The following is a 21,072-nucleotide window of genomic DNA, read 5'->3' on the forward strand; positions in this document are numbered from 1 at the left end:
CTCAGATAAAAAGACTCAAAGTAGAAAATCTCCTTGCCCTTAGGACCTGGTCTTCTAGGTTCTGTTTCTTTCTTTCAAAATTTCCGCGTTTTTTGTTGTTGTTGTCCTATATGTTTGTATCTTTACAGAGGCTGAGGCTGTTATGGGTCTAGTACAGATCCATGGTGTTGGACACTATCACAGGTTTTAGATGTTTAGAGCTGGAAAAAAATGCATCTCTGAGGAGAGTGAAGTAGACAGTTTGCACCACTTTGATTGAACCTTTGTCCAGAACAAATCAGTAGTATGACCGCTAGAATTCTACAAACTGTCCATGCTTTCTTGTACAAGTTGCTTCTTTCTACCCTAGAATAATGAGATATGGAGGAGACAGGCTCAAATCTTTTCAAGCCAGAAAAGTCTGTAAGGCGGCTGCAGCGCCATCATTTGATCATGGGGAGTACTGCAGCAATTAGTCCTTAGGTTCAGAGAACTGGTCTCTCAACACTTTATGTTTACCTTGGTGGTTTTAAAAAGATCAAAGGCAGCTACAGTGTAGGTGATTGAAAAGAAGTAGTGGTGATTGTAATGCACACTTTCATGTACTGTACATAATTGCCCAAGAATAGGTTTTATATTCCACTAATGAATTACTTAGGAGTCAATATCCGTTGAGGAATTCTGATCATGGTGGGAATTATCTGTACTGAGTTGTAGGAGGTATTGTGTCTGGTGGCATGGACAGGACCGTTGGTGGGTATTGTTTGATTATGTTGTATCAATGTTTCCTTCTCGGTTTGTTACAATGTATCAGTGCGAGCAGGTAAACACAGACAGGTGTGGCTGTTAGGGCACACCTGCTGGCCAGGGGGGCACCTGTTGAGTGATAACATGAATGCAGGTATACAAGGTAACAATGGGAGAGAGAGATGTCCTTGGCTTAGAAGCAAAGCAGTGACTTGTAACAGTGACTTTGATGGATGAAAAACAAATACTAAAGACTTAATATTGCCTGGCTGTTATACAACAGTCAGTGTGAATAAGCAAACATATTATGACAGACATGAGTAGCTAAAGAAGTTGATACAGAAGAGGAGAAATTAAGATCAGGTAGAACTACACAAAGATATTTGGACAGGGGCAAGAGGCCATGGCTGTTTGGAAAGGATACATTTAAGGCAAATAAAGACATGGTTAGGTCTGTTTGAGGGTAACTGCCTTGCCCAGCTAGATAGCTTCTTTTCTTTAGAAGGATAAAGTGGAGTTCTGCCTGTTCACACGCCCGTTGGTTGTAATACTGTAATTCATACTTACCCAAAACGAGATTACATATGGATTATAATGTGCACTTCAAGGTTTCAACATTCTGGATGAAAATATCATTGTGGTTTCTATTATGCATAACATGCCTATTATATCTATAACTTAGTATAAAAGCTGTTTTATACAATCTTGTGTTTATGGTGTTGGTTCAGCACCAGTGGTCAAAAAAGGATCCCTAGCAATTTGGATGGGTAGTGCAGGTAGCAATGGGTTATGAAGCAAGGTACCAGGTTTTACACAAGATTACTCTTTCAAGTTATGCTACTTCAGAAAATAGCTACCATTAACCCCACTGGCCTTCAGCTTAGACATTTTAAGGTGGCCCTTTTGATATATGACTATAGCTGAATATATTAACCTAAGGGCATGTCAGGCACTCTATAACATTTTTGAGTTGACCCATGGCATGCCCCTGGCCAGAGAGATATGTTGATAATTTCACAGCTTTGAACTTCACCCCAGGAGGCTAACTACTGCCTTATAAATCAGTCAGAAAGAATTGTATAGGAATGGTGGTATTCCTGCCTTAGATAACATATGTGCTACATCCTACATACATGTAACCCTGGTCACATGAATTTCACTGAAGCAATAAAAAAAAGCTAGTTTTGCAAGAACAGGTATGACAGAGATGTAAATTGAAAACATTGGAGTGAAAAATAAGTGTGGTAGTGCAGGACCTTTAAACTAAGGAACACTTCAAGTTCATATTATCCAGATGAAGTCATGTAATAGAGATGTTCCTCCAATATCAAGTTCATGAAGGGCATTTTTAATGGTGACCTTCAACATTCTAATGTCTGCCATACTTCCTCCCCTGGTAGGTGAGCTTGACACCGGAATTGACTTTTAATTAAACCCAGTGGGGCTACAAAACTAGCTGTGTGCAGACATGTCAAATCTCATGTTCTTTGCCTGTTGGTTGTTCAGTGTCTGAACCAATTAGGGAATCTCTAGTCAGCACATTGGGATCGCAGAGGGATCTTTGATCCGCACACAGGACATGCTTGTATCCTGGTAATCCTCCGTGAAGTTTTCAGGGGACTGGAAATCCCCATGCTAAGCATAACAAATATGCCATCTGCAGGTTTAGTTTAGTCTGGGTTGCATGTTAAGTTCATATCCCTGTTGAACCATGTAGATATAGCTGATACCCTGGTGATTGTCACAAATCCATCTACTGTACGTGACTTTGATACTGTCCATGCCAGTAGTGTGGTATGTGTATATTAGGGAGATACAGTTTACAAATATTAGAGGAGAAATTTCTTTGTATCCTTTCCCCTAAAGCAAATTTTAGACTTTTAATTTGCACCATATCATAATAAGTTTTCTAACCCTTAATTTTTCTCTGACAGATGCTTGTGTGTTTATTTTGGTTAAATTTTCTTCCTGTCTCCACAGAGCCTGTGTTCTACTTCAGCGAGGAGGAGTACCGTGTGGATGAGAGTGATGGGTATGTGGAGGTGCAGGTGTGGAGGACAGGTACCGACCTCACCAAGACTGCCTCCGTCACCGTCCGCTCACGCAAGACCAGCCAGCAGTCGGCTGAATGTAAGCAACACACTACATATCCTCCAATATACTTCCTTTTTTATTGTCTCTGAAGTTTTTAATGTTATGTTTTTATCTTTCATTATGTATCTATGGATTAACCAGTGTTACTGTAGCAGTGTTACAGTATAGTGTACCGAATTTTCTTGTAGAATATAGACTGATATATCATATCTGTCCTCACAGCTGGTCAGGACTATGTAGGTATCAAGGAAGAGCCTGGATTAATCCCGCCCCCAAAGTGATCTTGCAGATGTATGTAGTTTATGGATGAGCCTGTAGCATGATAAGATCTACATTATTTTCTTGTACAATATAGACTGATATATTATATCTGTCGCCACAGCTGGTCAGGACTATGTCGGCATCAGTAAGAACCTGGACTTCCCACCTGGCGTGACGATGCAGACAGTACGGATCACCATCCTGGACGACCTGGGACAGCCCGTACTGGAGGGGCCGGAGACCTTTGACCTGGTGCTGAGGATGCCCATGAACGCTGCGCTCGGGGAGCCCAGCAGGACAACTGTGGTCATCAACGACTCTGTGTCCGACTGTAAGTGTCTGTGTTTTAGATGTACCATAGTTGTAATTCTCTTTGAAGAGAAAAATAGTATTAACATATGTAGTAATAGTTGTTTTTCTGGTTTCTGTTTCATCTGGTTTCATCTTGGTGTCAAGTAATGATTGGCATCAGATCAAGAAGTATCTTAGCTCATCTATTTCAAGTAAGAGTAGATGATTCTTAAACCAAACAAGGAGGAGAATAGTGACTACTGTTCTTCATATTGAGCTATAATCAACAGCTTAACAGGCAGAATGCAGTGCTCTCTGCTATAGTATTCAGTGGAAGTAGACCTGCTATCATGAAACGTAAGTTTTAAACAATGTTTCTTGTGTCGCTCTCCAGTGCCAATGATGTCATTTGCGAAGCCTGAGTACCATGCGGAGGAGAGTGATGGGAATGTGACGGTGATGGTGGTGAGGACGGGCGACGTAAGCCACGCCTCCACGGTCAGGTGTTACACGCGGCAGCACACGGCGCAGGTCATGATGGACTACGATGAGCGACCTAACACTGACGACTCCATCATCACATTTGAAGCTGGTGAGAATTGTATATTCAGCTCTTACAATAATCTCCTACTGTTTCGATTGTCTGTTCAACCAACAAACCTTTCTCATGTAAGGCCTACTTTTCAAATACCCATTTAATTGAATGTGTACTTGTATGTTTTCTTAGTGCTTTGTTGATTTAAAAGGTAATTATGTTGTCAGTTTGTATTATGTGAATAACAAGCTGATTTTTCATGTCCCTGGTTGCAAAGTGAAGATACGTTACATTTGCTTTGATTTGTTTTATTAGTCGTAATCCATTGAAGCACATCATGTTATATATACAAAGATAAATATAGCAGATCAGTGAAGTCTTTGGCATGTTTTAGCACTATCTTCAGTTCTATCACCTTGTTGCGTCACTAACTGTACTGATCGCCCTTTGCCCCCTGCAGGTGAGAAGGAGAAGCCATGTGTGGTTATCCTGGTGAACGACACAGACTACGAGGAGGAGGAGCAGTTCCGCCTGGTCCTGGGCTCCCCATCCAGCGACTCCGCCCTCGCTGCCTCCATCGGGGCTCAGAACGAGACCCTCATCAAGGTCCACGATGAAGAAGACAGTAAGTACAGCCATCTAGACTCTTTTGCAGAGTTTATTTGGAGCTGCTTTGAAAAGGCAATAGAGCAGTTAGTGTAGCGATTGATTGCTGATTGGTACTAACAGGGTGCGAAATACCCGGTTGCGCACTTGCGCAGCGCAACAATATTTCGGTTGGCGCAACTTATCTCTTAACCCAGGTTGCGCGGTGCGCTACCTGAATTTTGGGCCGGAGAAATCGATTTTGCGGCAATTACTTGACGAAGTAGAAAATAATTGGACCAAGGAAGCTCACACACACGTGTGGTGTGCACATACACTCGCTCTCAGTCTCGTAAATTTTCAAACCAAAAATATAAATCGACCCCCAACTAAACAAGTTAATAAAGTTACCGATACTTTTTCACTCGTTTGCATCCATAGTCAACCTGTTTTAATGTGCCTGAAACGCAAAATTCGTCGGAAAGAGAGCGCGGCTCAGCGCTCGGCTCTTTGCCGCCATGTTGAATTCATCGACTCTCGCTGGATATCGCGTGATTGCGCGAGAGTAATGACGTGTCATCTGCAATACCAGCAACAACTGGTAGAGGGCAGTGTTTGAGTTGCTATGTATTTCTATGGGCGAAATGTTGCTGGTGTGCTTTTTTTGGAGCAAAATTAAAAATTGCAGAAGTGGAGATGGAGCCATTTTACTAATAATAAGCTGGGATTTAAAAAATCTTTACTTGGCAACAATGATTATAGAATAAGCAAAGTTGTTAAAATGTTGTGACAGTGAGATAAAAACTGGATAATGACATAGACTATAATTGTATTTATCTTGTGATTATCATACATGTATATCATTAATAACTCACCTGTGACTTTTTCAATAAGAAATATAGGTAATTTTATTCCGGGGGCACTTTTATTAGATTTTGAAAATATGCCCAGTAGCAACTTTTATGTGAGGGATGAGAATAATGTACAGGTACAAGTCCTATTGCAGTGTAACTATTGCAGTGTAACTCTTCCTAGAGCAGAAAAAGCAAAAAGTCTATGGGGGTTGAAAAAAGGATTTATTTGTACTAAGAAAATAGCTGTGTTACACATGAATTGTATAAGTTTGTTGTGGGTTGTGGTGTTTTATTTACATTGTATATCATTGAATTTTATTTTGAAACAAAAGCACATTTAAGCACCAGTTATATTGTTAAAGGCTATGTAATACTATGTAGTACTACTTACAAAATATAATTTCAAGAAATCAGTGAATTTTAGGTGGGGCAACCTGAAATTCTGACGGGCAACCTAGCTTTCTACCCAGGTTGCACACCGTGCAACCTGGCTCAAAAAAGTATTTCGCACCCTGTACTAAGATGTACATGCAGCCTTGGCACTTTTGCTGACATCAAGTCACTGAAGGCTCACTTTTACAGGTTTTCTAGCAATATTGTGTTTAGCTACTCATATCTAAGGCACTCGTATCTATCACATGTGATATTACATGCAGCTCTTTGATTGGTACCTTTTAGCTAATGTTGCACCCAGTTTGATATTCAAAGTTTCCATTTTCCTCAGTTGTAATATCTATTATTTCTACCCCATAGAACCAATCATTAGGCTGGGCCAGGTGAAGTTCACAGTCAACGAGCCCAAGTTTGATGATGAGTTTGCCATTGTGGAGATCCCAGTCATCCGAACAGGAGACAGCTCCAAAACCTCCATTGTTCGAGTACACACCAAGGACGGGTCTGCCAAGTCTGGTCTGGACTACCTGCCACTGTCCATGGGTAGGTTCCCTTCAATCTTGTGGTAACTTCAAATAAATAGATAAATGAGTCACACTACAGTATCAAATTGAATACCATACATTACAGTTATTGTATGTAGGCCCAGTTTTATATACTAGTGCTTAATAACAAGTTTAAAAAAAAAATAAAGACACAAATACAAGCCAACACTGTAGTTTTGCCTAACACTTTGCAAGTAGCAACTGGTTTTTATGACATACCAATTTGGTCCATACCCTTTCTCACAGAGGTGAAGTTTGGGAAGAACGTTACAAAAAGGATCATTGAGGTGGAAGTCCTTTACGACGGTGAGCGTGAAATGAGAGAATCCTTCACGGTCCTTCTGAAGAACGACAGGAACATGATCGCTGAGACGCGAGACAAGAAGGCGATCATCTACATCGAAGAGATGAACAGGATGGCGGACGTCACCTTCCCGTCGCCTCCGCAGGTCGTGTCGCTCATGGACTACGACGACATGGCCGACGCTCGCGACAAACCGGCAGCAGGCTACCCTGTCGTCTGTGTCACTGTGAGTAATCACGGCATTGTTTACTTCTAGTGTTGTCCCAGGATTTATATAGATTATACTGTTTTTTTTTCAGTGAAAATCGATGTCAAAATTGAAAAGAATTCTTGATACAGTCAAACCTGCCTAGGCGACCACCTTTTCAACGCGACCACCTGGCCATGGCGACCGCTTTTTCTCGGTCCCGAAAATTTTCCCCATAGGCACAAGCATTAAGCTGCCTGCCCAAGGCGACCACCCGTCCAACGCGACCGCGACCGCCACGAATTGGGACCGCACAGAGCACAGTCCCTGCCCATGGCGGCCGCCTAATTTTCAAGCGTGTGGTGACATCGGATCATTTTGCTGTCGGATTTCACGGAAATGTTTTCAAGACTTTGAAGGACAAAAATAAGGACAAAAATATATGGAATAGCAATGTTATAGCATCGATTCCTCCATGAAGTGTTTTAATAAAACGTTCCCCCTATAAACATTGTAAAGACAAATGTTTGTGATGTTGTTGTGCCTATCGTAATCTTATAGTTTACCGCAAACTCAGTTCGGTTTAAACTCAATTTTCAGAACGAATATGTAGTGCATGGCGTCAAAAAGTCAGATTTCACAGAAATTACTATCTATTTCTTGTATTTTCAACAAAAATGTGTCTGTGTCTTACTAAACTCCGCCAAAATGACTTCGCGGCGGGCAAAACATCGGGCGAGAAATGTTGTTCCTCGGTCCCGACGCCATCTTGGATTTGGGGCGGCCCGGATTTGGCGTACCGCTGACCTTTCTAAAACACGATGCTTTTGTGTATGAACATTTACGAATACTCTAGTTATTTATGAAGATTAATATTCTTATTTTCTTTTTATTTCCATGAATCTCACAAACCTTTATTGGACGCTGTGCGTTCTGCTGCACTGACTAATACCTTTCGATGCGGTCGCACAGAGCTTGGCGGCGCGACGAAATCACACCGTTCCGTTTTCATCTTTAGTTGTCAGATCAAAAACTTTTTGCCCCTTTTATCCAGCGGTCGGCGCCCCAAAAAAGGCTGCGGCCAGCAGGTGTTTTCTAGGGATTTGTCTTAGGCCTTAAAACTTCGATGATGTGCGTGTGTGTGTGTATTATTCAATGTAACGTGTGAATGCGGGAGGGCGCTGCGAGGCATCGATTTGTAGCCATTGTTTTGTAGTCAAAATTATGACAAAAATGTGTTCACGATGTAGCGGCATACAATTATTACAACGATAACGGAAAATGTAATTTTTGTAGGATCTTTCTGTCAATGAGAATTGAACCTGGCGGGGATCGCGCTGTCTAAATTCACATAATTTTCCATCCATTTACGTTCTGTATTTGAAAACCTCGACCTGGAAACATGTGAGTGGAATCCTCTTCATGGCGACCACCTGTCCATCGCGACCATTTTTGCTCGGTCCGCCGGGTGGTCGCCTTGGGCAGGTTTGACTGTATTGCATTTGATGATAATTAATAGAGAAGGCTTACATTCCTGTTCTTGCTCGTAACTTACTGTTATATCATAATGGAAAACTGCACAATATTCATATTATTGCACTTATTCATATTCATCCCTGAAGGCAAATCATTCTACTGAAAAGTACTTGAAATTCTTCTTTTTAAATATTCTGTCTTTTTGGACCTTTCACACTTCTGTTATTTGACTCTCAGCCTAAACAAAGAAAACATATTTCATCCTTCCACCCTCCAGGCCTGCAATCCCAAGTTCTCTGATTACGACAAGACCGGATCACTCTGTACCACCGAGAATATCAACGAAACCCTGACCAGGTACCGTTGGCGAGTGTCAGCCCCGAGCGGCCAGGACGGAGTGACCAATCGGCTGCGAGACGTGGAATCGACCACATACTTCACCAGCACGCGGGAGATCACCCTGGACAGCATCTACTTCGGTCCTAACAGTCGTGTGCAGTGTGTGGCTAGAGCAGTGAACGGTGATGGAGATCCGGGTATGTATTACAACAGCACAGTACATAATGATACCTGTTTCAGCACCAAGGACAGACCCACAGTGGGGATGCTTCTGAGGAGATGGGGGAGGCACACATTGACAAATTTAGAAAGTGCTGTCTGTTATCAAAGTGCTGTTGTTTCCCCCTTCAGTTATCTGTATATCTACAATCATTCCACTTTTGAATCTGTCCCAGTATGGCCATGACATGCAACCCCTTAGGCTTTTATAGTTTCAACTCAACTTTAAGGGATCTGTACTCTGTGTATCAGGACATGTCATCTTCAAGCATGATTTTGCTGTCATTTCCGTGTTTTCTTTCTCGGCTGCAAATATAGTCTTTGGTCCTCCCCTTTTACATATATTTAACAAACAGTTTCTATTCTAGAGATGGTTCACAGTATGAAACTTGAAGAGTATATGAGGGCAATTTTTACTGTGTTGTTCTCACAAAACATTGCCATTTCCTGTCCCAGGTCTGGAGTCCACAAGTGAGCCTGTGACCATCAGCAGTACAGAGGGTCTGTGTCAGCAGAGGGTGGCTGGAACCATCGGGGCCGATCCTTTCACTGCCAAGATGAGATACACAGGTAAACACATGTTTAGGTACAATGGTGCCAGGTGAATAGATCTTCAGAGTCACAGATAAAATACAGTTTGTGAAAATCTGATTTCCATTTGCTTGTTTGTTAGCAAGCAGAGGTTGGATAGGGAGATTGTTGCCTTCTGTCTCTACAGTGCAATGAAGTAAAAAATACAGAAAACAGGTCACCAACATGTATGTTACATTCTGTCCTCAGGAGCGGAGGACCCTGACCACCCTAACCTGATCCGCCTGTCCGTCACCATGCCCCACATCGACGGGATGCTGCCGGTCATCTCTACTCAGGAGCTGGCCAACTTCGAGATCACCCTGAGTCAGGACGGCACGCGCATCGGGCTGCACAAGTGCTCCAACCTGCTGGACTATGATGAGGTGGACACCAGGTAATGTGCACGTCTGCATATTGCTATTGTAGGATGTTTTGCTTGATATGATGATCAACATGACATTGTGTACATGTATGAATGTCAGTTCATGTTGGGTGAAATATTACATGTAGTTGCATCACTGAAACATGAATGCTTAAAAGGTGTTCCTGTTGATATATCAAGACCATTGCAGAAACGTTTTTCTTAAAAGTTCCCTTTTTCTTAAAAGTTGTAGGAAAAGTTGCTGTAGAATGGTTTGAGATAGGAAAGTCATTTAAGAGGAAACAGCTAAGACTGGAGCCTTATAGGGAGCCAAGTTTCTCCTCCAAACACATGGTTTATGGAGAAACAATTAGAGATGCTGCAGTACAGATCTTGACTTCATTTCCTTCTTCTTCTTTCAGATATGGTTTCATCACTGACGAGACAAAGAACCCAAACATCGTTGGCGAGACGCAGCCGTACCAGTACAGCTCGGGCCTGCGGGGGGAGAAGGCCCTGCGCTTCTACCGTAACCTGGACTTGGAGTCCTGTCTGTGGGAGTTTGTGTCGTACTACGACATGTCCGAGCTGCTTACAAGCTGTGGGGGACAGATCGGAACTGACGGACAGGTGAGAGAAACAATGCTAGCTGTTGTATGTTGAAAAGTTAGATGTGACCAGACATTCAGTGTAATATAACCAGCTACTGCTGCTCCGCGGGCCTGCGAATTCAAAGCTGGTGTGCTGTGCTGAAGAGCGATTATACCGGCTACATAGTTACAGATGCTTACACACCCACTGCTGCTGTAATGCACTGTACAGTGTTTGCTATGGTGGAGAGATTGCCAATATTGGATGTCTAACATGTTTGTGTGCTTCCCCCCCAGGTGCTGAACCTGGTGCAGTCCTATGTGACCCTCCGTGTGCCCCTGTATGTGTCCTACATCTTCCACTCTCCCGCCGCGGTGGGCGGCTGGCAGCACTTCGACCTGCAGTCCCAGCTCAGACTCACGTTTGTGTACGACACCGCCATCTTGTGGCAGGACGGCATAAGTGCACCTCCAGAGGCACAGCTACAAGGTAGGGTCTCGAGTCTTACTCATTGGGATCTCTCTCTTTATGTTATTGAAGTACTGAAGCATATATTTGGATGGTTGATGAAGGTTAGACATCCAGGTGATAAGATATGCAAGGTTACAGTCAACTGTAATCTTGAGTGTATATTTGAAAGATTTTTCTAAGCACACAATAGAATCTGGAAAAGTTGAAATAAATAAAGTGCTGATTGTTCGTATGTTAATTTTTTTGGTAATGTAAGTCACCTTTTTATTCACAAAATTTTCTACTTGTAGACATTTTTCTGTGTAAAAAGTATAGATGGTGTAAAAAGTAGGTAAAGGTTGATACTTGATGCTCTGTTTAACATGTACCCCCCAGGTTACCTGTACCCAACTGGCATGCGTATCCGTGAGGACGGGCGTCTGGTCGTCAACTTCAGGACAGAGGCCAGGTTCAGGGGACAGTTTGTCCTGGATCATCCAGGTAGGGAATGAAATGTTCAACTTGCAAAACAACTCTTGTTAAGATAGTGACCTCTTCTGTATTTGGGACTATCTGGCCATTTTATAATGGCACCTTCCTTTTTGATAATGGTCTTACTTATTGTGGTATTACTAGATTGCTTTCCACAGTTTTCATTGTAGTGTTTTGCCTTGTGCTTTTGCTGTACTTTCACTCAGGCAGTGGCAGGTGGTGTGGTGAATAGTGGATTACCATTTCAGAACCATGGACATAGCATTCCCCATTCTGTGTCATGGCCTGCTGTTTCCAGTGTCGATCTAACAAAATTGTTTCTTCACCTAGGAACGCCCTTGACCTCAATGGTGATGTCTGGAGAGAATGATCGTTTGACCTTCACCTTGGAAAACATCCGCAGCGAGACGACCTTCAACCAGCCCAACCAGGAGTGGGAGTTCACCTCCGACTATGCTGTAAGTCAAATGTTATTCTCTATGAGTATGATATTAATAACTCGTCAGAACAAGAAAAAGGCACTAGCAAGTAATGCCTTTGATTTCTTAAATTTCCAAATGACTCCTCAGCTACATGTTTTTTGTATGTTTCATTGTCACTATGGGTTTCATTGTCACATGTACATGTTGACTGAATATGTAGTTTTATCTTAATGCAGGCAAAATATGCTATTGTATTTTCAAGTGATGTCCTTTCTAGAATTTCGGAAATTTAAAGGAAGAGATGTGAGATTAAACTTCTTAACCTTGATTATAGCAATGTTAGATTGAATATTGTTTATTCAATGTCTTTGCATGTAGGTAAGAGACTACTCAGGGACGTACCAGATCAAGCTGGTTCCCTGCACCACCACTACTGACCAGACCTACAGCGTGCCGGTCGTCTGCACGCCACGGGAACCTGTCACCTTCGACATGGACGTGCGCTTCCAACAGGTATGGGAACTACATGTACAGTACATTGTAGATGTCATTCTACAAGGGCATGAAATTCAAGTCATGTTGGACAAATGGTTTTCAATTATGTACATTGATTATTTCATGCACATTTTTAATGATATTGTTAAATCAATGATTTAGTATAAAGCAATGTTTTTAGTATGAATACGGTTTTACCATGTGCTATTTATTCTGAGTAATGTCGATCAGTTACATGTCATTGAAGAATTATTGTGGTATATTGATTCAATTCTCATTAAACCATTGTGCACCCCTGCCAGGTGTCGGACCCTGTTGCCACAGAGTTCAGTCTGGACACACAGTTCCACCTGCTGGCTAAGCGCTCCCTCTGGCTGTCTGACGGATCCATGGGCTTCGGGCAGGGCAGCGACACCGCTTTCGCTGCAGGTGTGTGACAAACCTCTTCTCAGCTTAGGCTGTTAAGAACAAATTGTTGCTTAAGGAGAAGGAATTTGGCATCATGTTTTGTGTGCTTTCCCTTTTTACCATTTACCGTTTTGAGTCCTTTAGAGCTGACATTAAGTCTTTGAAGCTATGCTTAGGAACAACCACTTTTTGTTCACTTTCACTACACTTATTGATAAGAGAATTGCCCTTGTGTCCAATTGGCAAAATCTTTCAGTCTGGCTAGTCCTTAGCAGTACTCCTTGACTGGTTAGGAATGTAATAGTGATCAACGTGTATATATTCAATCCCATCCAGGTGACACCATGTTCGGTCGCATCATGGTGGACCCGGTACAGAACCTGGGCGACTCCTTCTTCCTGACCATCGAGAAGGTTTACCTGTGTACGGGGCGCGAGGGCTACGTGCCCAAGTACAGCCCTGATGAGGGCGAGTATGGATGTGTGGCCGAGTCTCCCAACCTGCTGCACACCATGAAAGTCGTGGTAAGGGCAGCTTGAACATTGTTGAGCATTGATTCATGTAATTGATTCACGTTGACTACTTCATAGTAGAGAAACTAGGAATCGTAGATATAGGAGAGCATTTTCATACATACATAGTCTACTCAAGTTGGAGCATTCACAAAGCTTTTTCATTCATGGGAAATTAAAACTGAAGGGAAGGTACATGTGAGAAGGTAACATCTAGTACTCTATTTACACATGTTGTTTGACAAATTTTACAGAATGAAGTCAAATTGTATCAAACTGTATAATGGCGGTTTCAGAGACGATCTGGGTAGTTCTATCTAAGAACATGTATACTAGTATATTAAGTATAAGTTTGGTTTTTCCTGTGTATCCTGCCCATCCTATAGCACAGCTGGTGTCTTTCTTTGTTCAACTTGAAAAGTTAAACAGCTTCTACGCAATTGGCTCCCTAGTAGTTCTCTCTCATCCTCACTGAATATTGTTGAACAAATAGCAGTTCAACTATGCATGGTTTTAATTTTATCACTAAATGTACTTTCATGTATATGTATACTGTTGTGTGTTTGCTGGGTTTACAATGCTGTACCTCCTTTCCACAGGACAAGGGAGCACCGAACACAGTGGTGGAAGAGTGGGGCAGTGTTCCCTTCAACGCGATCCTGGCGATCGACGACCCAGCGGCAGCTTCGCTGGCAAACCAGGCGGGGTCTGATGGATTTAGGATGGACGCTACACCTCTGTTCCAGGTTAGGGTTTGAGTTATGTTGATTGATTGATACACTCCGAAAAGGAAGGAAATATAATGTTTTAATGTTATCACTGCAACTAATGTTACCTCTTCTGCCTTCTTCTTTCTAGCTGAAGTATCTTGTCAGAGAGCAACATGAAATGTATCCGAGATATTTTTCCTTTTTGTTTGTTTGTTTGGAAAAGCCAAATTGCTGCCAAATTTAAGGGCAGTTAAAATGATACATGGTGATTCTTACTCCACCCTCCAGGTATCCAGTGGAAGGACCTGGTTCATCCATGCCATCTACACCGTCCGCTCCGAGGAAAACCGAAACAGAGGGCTGAGGAAACGCAGCATCACCATGCACAGCATTGCCGCAGCCAATGAGGAGTTCTCCAACGCCCTACCGCGTCATCGCCGTTCTTCTAACGGAGGCACCGCGCCGCCAGAAGAGGTGGAACAAATCGGAAAGGACGGGATGGGCACCAACCTGCACCGTGTGGTCCTGAACTTCACCGCTACGGGACGGTACAACGAACCTGACGACCAGATCGACATCGCACCTGGAGACGGAAGCTACGACAAGTCGCCCAACGAAAAAGAAAACATGATTCCATACATTCCAATAGCAGCTGTAATATGCGCTGTAGCCCTGCTTGCTTGTTGTATATTTGCAGTGTGTGCATTCCGCAGGAGGAAAAAGCGCACAGAAACCAAGACAATCACAACGGTTTATAACACACCTAGCCAAAACACAGATGCCTCTGAGGTGTGATAACGGTGTAGGCAAACATATAGGAACATTTCTAAGTAGTTGCAGCTAATTCTAGTTTGCGTAGCATTGTCGGCTGTATCTTTTTGTAAAAGACAACAATTTTTAAACCGCTTCTATTGTACAATGCTAGGCAAGTGGGTAATAGCACGCTTGAATTTTTTGTTTGAATGTTTTATTCCAGTTTTTTTGTTGACATTATGCAAGCTTTTAATACATTCAGCCAAACTAAACATATCTAGAAGTACAAATCATGCAATTAGCTAACGGTGCCACTTGCAGGCACGGTAACAAGATCTTTTGTTGTCAGATGCTGGTATCTTAACCTGGTCCTAAACTTTCATTTTCTTGCTTTTTTTAGTTACCAAAACACTGTTAAGGTCAAGATACTCAAGATTCATCTTTGTTGAATGCACAGACAGGTAGTTGACTAATATGAATTTAAATGTATTCATGTACTGATGATGAGAAGAAAAATGTAAATTTTTAAGAAAATCTAAGATTGATAACATCCATGAACAACTCTACAGGCAACATAGTGGCCCCCTGGAATTGTAACAAGTTGATACATAAATGTAACATCATGCAACAAGATTGTACATTGTGTAACATTGTTCTCAGGTAGCTGGCCACTTGCAACAGTCTTTTGAGTTGCCAACGCTGTGGACAATCTAAGCTTGCAATATTGTCAACTGAAATTTAAATCATGACTAAAAGATTCTGCATCGCAGTGCGAGGGAATTTATGATTATTGTGATTTTTAGCATAATGTTGTCATTATTAACTTGTGCTTTTTTATGCTCAAGCCAGTCTTTTATATATCTTTTACTGCTTATTGAATATTTGCTTGAAATGTAGACTACAATACAGAAAACTTGCACATTCATCGTGTATTTGTGTACTATAAAATCAATGCTGCTGTAATATTACCACAGTATTCATATATGTAGAGCTAGAAACATTACGATGTGAATAGGACAATATGCAACTTCGTGGAGCAGGATGTAGTGTTTATATTAAGCAGCAAAATCATCTCCTCTTTAATATGATGTATCACATTTAGGTAGCAAATCTGCACAGAGTGTTTTATTTTGAACTCAAAGTCTAGATCTAGTTTTGTAGTTTTGTTTGTTTACGTGTCGTTTATTTTGTATGATAAATGTTTCAGCAAATATGATTGAGATTCTACTATGTGGATCTCCCTATAGATACTAGCTGCCTCTGAGGCACAGGAATGTTTGACTCTTTTGTAATCAACAAACCTATGGTGCTATAGTCTTATAATGTACATGTACACTGTGGCATTGGAAGGGTAGTTAATACTACCTACACGGACATAAGTTTTTCCCCTACAGTTAGTTGGCATTGTGGGCCACAAAAGCTATCTGAACATCTTTAGCAAGTCATTAAGTTATGAGTTTTACACAGATACTGATCTATCCTAAACTGACAGAAAAGTGAGCAAGTTTGGGAGACCTGTATCAGAAACCATCATGACAGTATAAAAGTCAAGGGGAATCACTGTACATAAGATTCTAGGAACCCAATTTTGAAGAAATCCGTAATTCCTTGTTTTCCATTTTGGCAAACGACTTCAAACAAGTCAAGGAGGGACCCTGTTGTCAGCTACAAGATCAAGGTTGGGCAGTCAAATGGTATTATATGGGTAATGTTTAATGATGCAAATCAGATTTCCCATTACCGGTAACCATCATATACTTCACCCTACCTGGGCAGTTTATGAGAGAATAAACTTTGTACTGGAGTTGACTAACATGTTTGATGGTGTCTTTTCTTTATACCATTTTTAACTTACAGTTACATCTGGTAACCAACTTCTTAAATAGCCGCGAAGGGTTGTGATTGGGGGTGAAAATTCTGAGTGGACAGAAGTAGTCTCTGGTGCCATGGCATGCCACAGGGCACTAGTCGGCCCATTATTATTGTATATCTACATAAATGACTTAGCAGACAATCTCAACTTCGCTGATGATTGTGTCATTTAGAGAAATACTGAAAGAATGACCATGATCATGCACTTCTGCAGGCTGACATTAACATGCTGGATAAATGGCAAAAAGATTTGCAAATGAATCTACACCCCGACAAATGTCATGTCATGAGACACAAGCACAAGTTATTTGACTGTAAGGCCACACCAATTTAATTTGTTGCTTCTCGGATTTTTTCAGAAAAAAAATTGGAGTGACAGGGCGGAGAAAAATAAAAACAAAATTTTTTGTAAATAGTCTTGCGTGAAGATAAGGGTTTACATAACATAAAGTTCCACAACCTCATACCTTCGCCAAATGATTTTTGACTGACGTATCATGAGTGTTTCTCACCGATTTTAAATCATACCAGTTGATCATCTTTTCTACCAAATGACAGAAGTTGTCCAAAGTCTTCTGGAGTTATGCTGGTCATTTACATACACACATACAAACGCTACCCAAATTACTGCCCTCACCCAGCGAGAGCTTGTGTAAATAACAGTCCAGACGTACAGGAGGCTAGACCAAAACTGCTATCATTGCATTGAGTTTAGGAAACACTGAAAACTGACAGTGACACAGTATCTGTGACTATGGATTACATTGGGACCAGCTAAAACTATCATACAAGGAACCGTTCAGGAAGGAAGAGGTAACGGAATAGATGTGATATCACATAATGGACAGGCATGATACAAAGTGAAACATTAAGAAAACCAGAAGGATGGAGATAACTGTTTGCTTGATCTTCGGTGGCACCCCAACGTTACAAAAGTTGGACTAAGGATAGATGAGAACTGAATTGAGTTGGTTTCACTTGTAGTGTTTCACATTAAGCGTCAGGAGACCCGTCCAAAACTACGTGTCTGTCTGACGTAATTAGTTTTTAGGAAAATGAAAGTTACAACTTTTTTGCAATAAAACCTTGAATCACCAGACTGCACACCTCCTGGGTTCTAGCTGATTCTGTATTAATTATCTCAACTGGAAGCTGCGATACCTTCACCCTTCACTAGGCAGCGCTTCAGCATGGTCGTGTCACGGTCAGGTGCAGCCCGATTGTGACGGTGGATGGAGGTCAGCGGCTGCAGTACCTGCACCTGTCACTGGGCGGCGCTTTATTAACACCGTGTTACGTTCAGGTGTGGCCCGTTGAGTTTACGAATATGGATAGATGTAACTGTGTTCAAGATCGGAGGAGAATGTAGGTTAGTACACAGGAGACAGAACGTTAGAAAAAAGTCAAAGAGAAGGGTTTTAGAGTTAGCTTGTGAGCTTTCATACTAAATGGGAGTCATCTGCAAACGTGTTTGACAGCACGTCAAACATACCGGGACGTTATGTGTGTATCAGGTAGCATAGTGAACGTAAGGTTAAAGGTCAGAAAGTTCAGGTTTGTTGACGTTAAGCCCAGGTGAGTTCGCAGACGTGTGTTACCTGTGCACGTCTCAGACAGGACTTCTCGATTCCTCGGCTTTTCGGTGCAAGTTTAGAGGACCAGGTATGCAGATATGTATCTTGTCGTTCCGGTTATGTCGATACATCGAGAGTTATGCAATGCTAATGCAATGTCAGTTGTTGTTGTTGTGGATGTCTTATTTTGTATGTTTAGAACGACTTGTGGTTGTCCGCCTTTAAGTTTCAAGGATGTGCGGCGCCTTTTTGATACCAGAACACTCATGTTACTGGCTCGTTTCGTAAATATATCATGAGGCAGGGGAGAGGAGTTTGTTGTTCTTCTACTGTTGTTGCTATTGTTCTATCATCATCATGTGGTCGTGAAGGTGTCACGGATGTTTAAGGTTTAATTATTGTCTAATGTCAGTAGTAAATGATGTATAAAACTATGGTAAGGTGAGTTATAGTTCCTTCCCTCAGTTTTTGCAGTGCTGGTCGCCGAGCTTGTCTGGGTGAACCCACGGCCAGAGCCGGCATCTTCCTTCTGCTGGGGGGACCGGTGTAGAAATCAGAAGAATCACAGAGCCGACATCTTCCTCCTACTGCGGGGACCAGTGCAGAAGCTCATCGGAGTCCATTTTACAGATGTAAAAACATAGAAATATCGTAGTTCTATGATCTTACAACTGTGAAATGAATTCCCATGAGCGTCATACGGTATAAATATATCCGTCATTATTTCTTATGGAAACTTATAGTACTTTGGAAAAAGATTCTGTAAAGAAGTACTGTAAAATCTTCATAATCTACCAGAATAATAATAGATATATTCAACCTTAATGACGATCACCTGTGTTACAGAAGCTCATCAACATAATTTACCCGAACGGTCTATTTTGTGTCTGGACCACAAGTGAAATATACATCCTGTGGAAGTAGTGTATCTTAAATTGGCATGAATCATAGTGTAGAGTGAGAAGTCAGTCTGTACTAGTAGTGTCATAACGGAAAACTTTCATAAGTAAATCATGTGCATATCTACATATCTAAAGGATTACAATAAGTCAGTGAGAGAATGATGTGTTAGATGAATAAATGAATAGATATATTTTGTATCTTATTGTAAGTAGAGTTATCCGTTCTGCTGTTATTGTTAGAAAGCTTTGCATGCGTCTGTAATCAACTTCTGTGCATTCAGTAAATTTTGGATGTTGAGGTGTAGAAGCGTTACAAATAACAAAATATTTAATGTTGACTGAAATAAGTTTTGTTTTTATATCTTAAGTGATAGTGTGCATACATATAAGCACGAGAGAGTTTGTTTCAATGTACACTTTGGACGTTTCTGGCAGAATTACTTTCTTTCCTTGTGTATGTCTAAAGTATTGAATAAAGAATACTTTTCTTTGAACTGTTTCTCTGTTTTTGCTTAAATGTCTTTTTGTATCCTCACGTCAGCTACTGTGCCTCCTGAGTTTGCCTACGATCAAATTGATTGATAGATGTCCTGACCAGTCTTCATAGCTTCTCAATAAGTCAATTATTACATTCAGATTAATTACACTCACCTGTGTTACAGGTGTTCATGAACATAATTTACCCAAATGGCCTTTTTGGTGTCCAAACCACGAACGAAAGATGCTTCCTCTTAAGGTAGTGTAAAGATTCGCGGGGGTGTAGGTGGGGCTGGGGAAAACAAACAAGGGTTTGCAATAACAAATTAGAATTTTAGTCAATATCAAACCTTGTATCGAGGGGAGGGCAAGAAGAGTCTGGGAAATTGTGGGAAAATAAACTTATAACGACGAAATTGTACATAATGCGACATCGTGTTACGTGACGTCTTGCGACACGTCTTGCGACACAGCCTGGCGTGGCCAGACCGGCCTTAAGGGGCACCACGGAGGGCCCTAGTTTTTTGAGACACTAAGTTCCCAGACAGAGAACTAGTGATCTCCTAAGCCATAGGACAGCTCAGCTCAGCCGTCCAAGGCTCGCACATGCCAGCCCAATTGGGTGGCATCTTCTCCCACAAAGTGGAGGCTGCCGTTCCATGGGAACGACATGACTCGCAATTATCTTGCCTGAAGCCCAGAGTAGCTCTGTGGAATTTTCATTTGTGGTCCACAACTGAAACGTTTGAAAAGGCACGTTTGATTCCTCTCCGATATACGGGTTAATTTATGTATATTTGGACATCTTTGAAATGAAGAATACATATAATGTTTTTATGTATACCAATCATGCCTGTTGTTGTCTTGCTCCGATATATCACTTAATCTAGAGAAAACATAGCCATTTGGGTAAATTATGATAATACACCTTAATGGCATGTTGGTTTTGGGTGAACTCACCTCAATTTGAGTTGGTTCTGGCGGGTTACACAGGGCCACACTTCAGGCTTTTAAGTCACGGCCCAGTCTTCCATACATGACGCATTTTTTAGGTAGCCTCTAGAGGAAAATGTCAAACTATTTTTCTTTTATCCTGAACACACGAATCTTCCCTTCATCAATAGCAATGCTGACTTTTTTTCTACCTGTGTGCTTTGTTTTCATTCATATGGTAATGTACCTGACGATGAAAAGTCCACTACTGCAAATAAAGTTCTGGCCACGAACTGCAAGCTTTCAGTTAATCTCACACGCAAACACATACATATTCTCTCTGTCACACACACGTGCACACACACACACACACACACACTCACACATGCATGCACACACATGCACACCCACCCACTGACCCCCTTTAGCCCGCCTGCTGATCACGAAGCGGTGTACCGGGGTGTGGCGCTTTGAGCAATCTACTGAGGGTGTATTCATAGATAAATAACTACTGAATATCATAACGTTACCTCCGTGTAATAATCAGAGATTTTGTAACTTTCTTGTTTTACTCCTGAAGGCTTTCCTTGCTTAGTTTCATCTTCAATAATGTCTGAGATGTACTCTATGGGCAAAACACTGCATGTGGCACCTGGGGAAAACTCTGGACTGGGCCAAATTCAATTTCCTGTCACCTTTCTGGGACCGTTGACCCTGAACTTCCTGTCAGTCCCTACT

General features: G+C 41.7%; 1 protein-coding gene and 1 long non-coding RNA gene across 2 annotated transcripts in view; both read left to right on the forward strand.

The window, feature by feature from the left end:
* Positions 1 to 16,385, forward strand: part of LOC136436668 (FRAS1-related extracellular matrix protein 2-like) — a 121,178-nt gene extending 104,793 nt beyond the window's left edge. Inside the window, exons 9-26 of the mRNA XM_066430849.1 lie at positions 2,707 to 2,856; positions 3,203 to 3,412; positions 3,767 to 3,964; positions 4,368 to 4,532; positions 6,100 to 6,282; positions 6,531 to 6,814; positions 8,529 to 8,787; positions 9,266 to 9,379; positions 9,590 to 9,776; positions 10,166 to 10,373; positions 10,631 to 10,823; positions 11,181 to 11,285; positions 11,607 to 11,734; positions 12,077 to 12,211; positions 12,496 to 12,622; positions 12,938 to 13,125; positions 13,713 to 13,859; positions 14,112 to 16,385. Of these exons, the coding sequence (XP_066286946.1) occupies positions 2,707 to 2,856; positions 3,203 to 3,412; positions 3,767 to 3,964; positions 4,368 to 4,532; positions 6,100 to 6,282; positions 6,531 to 6,814; positions 8,529 to 8,787; positions 9,266 to 9,379; positions 9,590 to 9,776; positions 10,166 to 10,373; positions 10,631 to 10,823; positions 11,181 to 11,285; positions 11,607 to 11,734; positions 12,077 to 12,211; positions 12,496 to 12,622; positions 12,938 to 13,125; positions 13,713 to 13,859; positions 14,112 to 14,618 (3,488 nt within the window). The 3' untranslated portion in view covers positions 14,619 to 16,385. The remainder of the gene's footprint in view (positions 1 to 2,706; positions 2,857 to 3,202; positions 3,413 to 3,766; positions 3,965 to 4,367; positions 4,533 to 6,099; positions 6,283 to 6,530; positions 6,815 to 8,528; positions 8,788 to 9,265; positions 9,380 to 9,589; positions 9,777 to 10,165; positions 10,374 to 10,630; positions 10,824 to 11,180; positions 11,286 to 11,606; positions 11,735 to 12,076; positions 12,212 to 12,495; positions 12,623 to 12,937; positions 13,126 to 13,712; positions 13,860 to 14,111) is intronic.
* Positions 16,386 to 17,605: 1,220 nt separating this feature from the next.
* Positions 17,606 to 19,418, forward strand: LOC136436669 (uncharacterized). The gene is made up of 2 exons (XR_010756067.1): positions 17,606 to 18,110; positions 18,488 to 19,418. It is a non-coding gene; the product is annotated as an uncharacterized lncRNA (long non-coding RNA).
* Positions 19,419 to 21,072: the final 1,654 nt, after the last annotated feature.

This window comes from Branchiostoma lanceolatum, chromosome 6, assembly GCF_035083965.1.
Source record: "Branchiostoma lanceolatum isolate klBraLanc5 chromosome 6, klBraLanc5.hap2, whole genome shotgun sequence".
Taxonomy (NCBI): domain Eukaryota; kingdom Metazoa; phylum Chordata; class Leptocardii; order Amphioxiformes; family Branchiostomatidae; genus Branchiostoma; species Branchiostoma lanceolatum.